Source organism: Corapipo altera, unplaced genomic scaffold (assembly GCF_003945725.1).
Source record: "Corapipo altera isolate COAL_440 unplaced genomic scaffold, ASM394572v1 108, whole genome shotgun sequence".
Lineage (NCBI taxonomy): Eukaryota > Metazoa > Chordata > Aves > Passeriformes > Pipridae > Corapipo > Corapipo altera.
Window position 1 is genome coordinate 1 of NW_020885028.1, and position 4,126 is coordinate 4,126.

The 4,126-nt window shown below is 45.3% G+C and overlaps 1 protein-coding gene across 1 annotated transcript in view; it reads left to right on the top strand.

Annotated features, from left to right (window-relative positions):
- Positions 1–6: 6 nt before the first annotated feature.
- Positions 7–4,126, top strand: part of MUC16 (mucin 16, cell surface associated) — a 12,344-nt gene continuing 8,224 nt past the window's right edge. The window contains exons 1-10 of the mRNA XM_027668139.1: positions 7–14; positions 123–190; positions 555–727; positions 2,036–2,062; positions 2,328–2,473; positions 2,584–2,651; positions 2,853–3,025; positions 3,489–3,515; positions 3,714–3,862; positions 3,945–4,012. Of these exons, the coding sequence (XP_027523940.1) occupies positions 2,417–2,473; positions 2,584–2,651; positions 2,853–3,025; positions 3,489–3,515; positions 3,714–3,862; positions 3,945–4,012 (542 nt within the window). The 5' untranslated portion in view covers positions 7–14; positions 123–190; positions 555–727; positions 2,036–2,062; positions 2,328–2,416. The remainder of the gene's footprint in view (positions 15–122; positions 191–554; positions 728–2,035; positions 2,063–2,327; positions 2,474–2,583; positions 2,652–2,852; positions 3,026–3,488; positions 3,516–3,713; positions 3,863–3,944; positions 4,013–4,126) is intronic.

The following is a 4,126-nucleotide window of genomic DNA, read 5'->3' on the forward strand; positions in this document are numbered from 1 at the left end:
TCATGAACACCTTGGTAGGTGAACCAGAAGGGGGACATAACCTTGCCTGTGCTGGTCTCATTAACTTGGTGGCAGTGCAGGGATCTGGCCTGGATTTAACTGTGAAACCCTCCCCTTGGCAGCTCGACCACCTGCTGAAGGAAACCAGCATTGGCCCCAATTTCCAGGGATGTCAATCAACAGCTTTCAGGTATGAATTGAGCCCCAATATCCATTGGTCTGATTCGAGTCTTTGTCCTGTTCTTTTCCCCTGGCACCTCTCCTATGGGCCAGCAGGACCTTATCTCTTATGCCCTCCTACATCAGAGTCATTTCTTGCTGCCAGCCCTCTCACTTTGGGGTGCCAATGGCATAATCCCACAGTGACTGTTTCTTCCTGGAGAGCCTGAGGGTGTTAGTGGAGGTGGAGAGCAGTGGCTGGCCAGCACACTGAACGTTTCAGGAAGGAAGAGTTTGCCTTCCCACACTTGGATGGCCACAGAAGGCCCAAGGCCCAGACCAGAGGGGAGAACATGCAGATGACACGGGCTCAGTGATGTCCCTGTGCTTTGCAGGCCGGGCAGCCAAAGGGACGAGACCCGGGTGGACGCCGTGTGCACCTACAGGAAGGAGCCCTCGGCTCCACCTTTGGACAGGGTGGGCCTGTACCACCAAGTGAGCAACAAGACCAGAGGCATCACCCAGCTGGGCCCCTACAGCCTGCACAGGGACAGCCTCTACGTCAACGGTGACAATTTTTTTTTCTAGTTTCTGTAATTTTCCTGTTTTCCTATTTACTGATATTATTTTATTTCTTGTCATACTCTTTCACTAAGAACTCCATTTTTTTTCTAACTTTTTTGGCTCTTCCAATCAACCGTATCTTTCATATTTTTTGTTGGGTTTACGTGACATGCTCATATACTGGTTTGTATTTTATTTCCTTCTGTATAAATGGTGGAATGGTTTGGGTTGGAACAGATCTTAAGGATCATCTCATTCCACCCTTTTGCCATGGGCAGGGACACATTCCAGTAGACCAGGTTGCTCCAGCCTGGTCTTGGACCCTTCCAGGGATGGAGCAGCCACAGCTGCTCTGGGCAGCCTGTGCCAGGGCCTCCCCACCCTCACAGGGAAGGATTCCCTCCCAATATCCAACACAAATTTCCCCTCTTTCTGTTTGAAGTCACTCCCCCTTGTCCTGTCCTTCCATTCCTTGTCCCCAGTCCCTCTCCAGGTCTCCTGGAGCCCCTTCAGGCACTGGAAGGGGCTCTCTGGTCTCCCTGGATCCTTCTCTCCTCCAGGGGAACACCCCCAGCTCTCCCAGCCTGGCTCCAGAGCAGCGGGGCTCCAGCCCTCGGAGCATCTCCATGGCAAGGGGTGGAACAAGATGATCTTTAAGGTCCCTTCCAACCCAAACCATTCTGGGATTCTGTAACCAAAGAAGCCATAAAACCTACAGGGGAACAAGAGCAAACGGGACCAAAGCAGAGGAGCTACTGTCACCCACAGCCTTTGACCTTCTGATTGCTTTGCACTCAGTAACTTATCCAACTACATCATATCAAAACACACCAGAGGTCATTGCCAGGAAAATACAAGGATTGACCTGCCAAGGTCAAGGAACTGAAGCACTAGAACTGAAGCACTAGAACTGAACGGCACTTGACAAAATCATACAGAAGTTGCCAGTGTAGAAGTCAAATGGTTCCCTGCCCATGGCAGGGGTTTGAAACAAGGTCATCTTTAAGGTTCCTTCCAACCCAGACCATTCTGGGATTCTAAACTGGATTTAGGGAATGGGTAAATTTCCTCTCAACATCCCTAGGAAAGGGAAAATTCTGTGCAGTACTAAGAAAAGCAGCAGCTTTCCAACAATATAGAGCAGGATGAATGTGCATTTATGCACAGATTGTCATCAAATCAGTTTTTCATATCAAATGTTTACACAGGACCTCTCAGACAAAACCTGTTCCAGTTCTGTACTGAAACGTGTGCTAGACCTTCCAAATTGGAAGCAGGTTTCTCAAATATGTCCCTTTTCTTCCCCCCACAGGTTACAATGAGCTGCAGCCTGAGCTATGTAAGTACCTTTAAAGAGCTGTTGAAGTGGCAAGAAGATTTTACTCATTAGCAACAGCCAAAAAAAGCAGGTTGGACCAAGCAACCAAGAGCTCTGCTAGATTTATAAAACAGTGTTCATAGAATTCAGGAGCCTATTATGGAACCACATGTTCTCCAACCTTGAAGCCAAATAGAATATCTGAGAATTTTTCCTATAGTGTTTCCTCTTGGTGTGATGATCATAAATTGGACTTTCAAGTATTGACTTTCCTGTCTCATTGCAGCTGCTGCTCAAAATGCACAACCTCTGCCACCAGCAGTGAGGAACTTCACTCTGAATGTCACTATAACCAACCTCCCGTTCACTGCAGATATGGCAACACCAAATTCCAGGAAATTCAAGTCAACAGAAAAAGTCATGTCCTATTATGTAAGTCAGGCAAAACCATGTCCTGCTTGGGCCCAGTTCTTTTAATATCTCTGATCTCTCACCTTTTCTGTGACATTTGACCTAATTACATGTTATTGTTGAATTTCTAGGTTGACCCTTTACTCCAAAGAAGCAGCATTGGCCCTGCTTATATTGGGTGCAAAGTAATGGCATTCAGGTAAGAGCCATGTCTCCATCACCTGCTTCTTAAAATGTTCCTTCCCTTTTCTCAGCACTCAACACATGTCTGAGTGTTTTTTTTTTAATTGGTAGTTTTGCCTCCGAGTAGTTTTTTTATATATGTCTTTGATCATGTCCTAAAAGTTAAGATGAACTTCTCAATAATGGCTAAGACACCTAAAACTGCCTCATTTCCCAGGTCAAATAAGAACAGAGATGACACAGCAGTAGATGCCATGTGCAGCTGTAGAGATGAACCTTCAGGTCCCAAATTCAACAGAGAAACCATTTACCATGAGCTGAGCAACATGACAAATGGCATCACCAAGCTGGGACACTTCAGCCTTAACAGCCAGAGCCTCTACATTGATGGTAACAAACCACCCCAAGTGTTATTCCAATGAAGTTGTGGCTGCCCCATCTCTGGAAGTGCTTAAGGCCATGTTGGATGGAGCTCTGAGCACCCTGGTCTTGTGAAAAGTGTCCCTGTCCAATGAAGGGGGTTGGAATGAGATGATCTTTAAGGTCCCTTCCAACCCAGACCATTCTGGGATTCTGTGTTAGAATCGTAGACTCGTTAAGGTTGGAAAAGGCCTCCCAGATCATCAAGTCCAGCCTTCAATGTTGACACAGAGTAATTTGAAATGAAAATGAAGAGGATTTTAATACACCTCTCAAAAGCAGATAACAAAAAGTAGAAGAAAAAAACCTGTCAGAGTCACAAAGTTACAAGTCATGAATTCAATAACTACAATCTTGTAATAAAACCCCATGTATTTAGTCCTGCTGAGACTTTCTTGGAATATTTCCCAATAATTGTCCATTTGTTTTTCAGATTACAATGAACCACACAGTCTGTCATGTAAGTATATTTAAAGACATGTTAAGGCTACTCAAAGGCATAAATTGAGTTTGCTTCCCCCTGATTTGGCAACGTTTGTAACATTGCAAAGTGTGTGATCACGCTCATATGGCTCTTTGCCCTCAGAAACTTAGTAACAGCCCTGTGTCTTATGCAGATTCTGTTCTTATTTAATCTGGGTGGTTTTTGTTCTCTCAGTGGTGAAACCAACCCCCCCACAAAGTCCAGGACCAACAACAGAGCACTTCACCCTCAACTTCACCATAACCAACCTCATGTTCACGAGAGACCTGGAGACACCAAACTCTGCCAAATTCCGTTCCACTGAGAGGATAATGCGACACTATGTAAGCCAAAGTCACGTTGTTTGTCACTGAAATCACCCAGAATTTGGGGGTTCCCCTATTCACAAAGATTTTTCCTTGTCAGATTGACCCCTTGCTTCAGAGGAGCAGCATTGGCCCCTATTTCTCTGGCTGCAAAGTAACAGGATTCAGGTGAGCAATAAACTGAAAGATTAACTTTGAAGTGCAGCAAATGGATTTCCTTAAGTTTGACTGATACTTCCTTTTCCTTTTCCTTTTCCTTTTCCTTTTCCTTTTCCTTTTCCT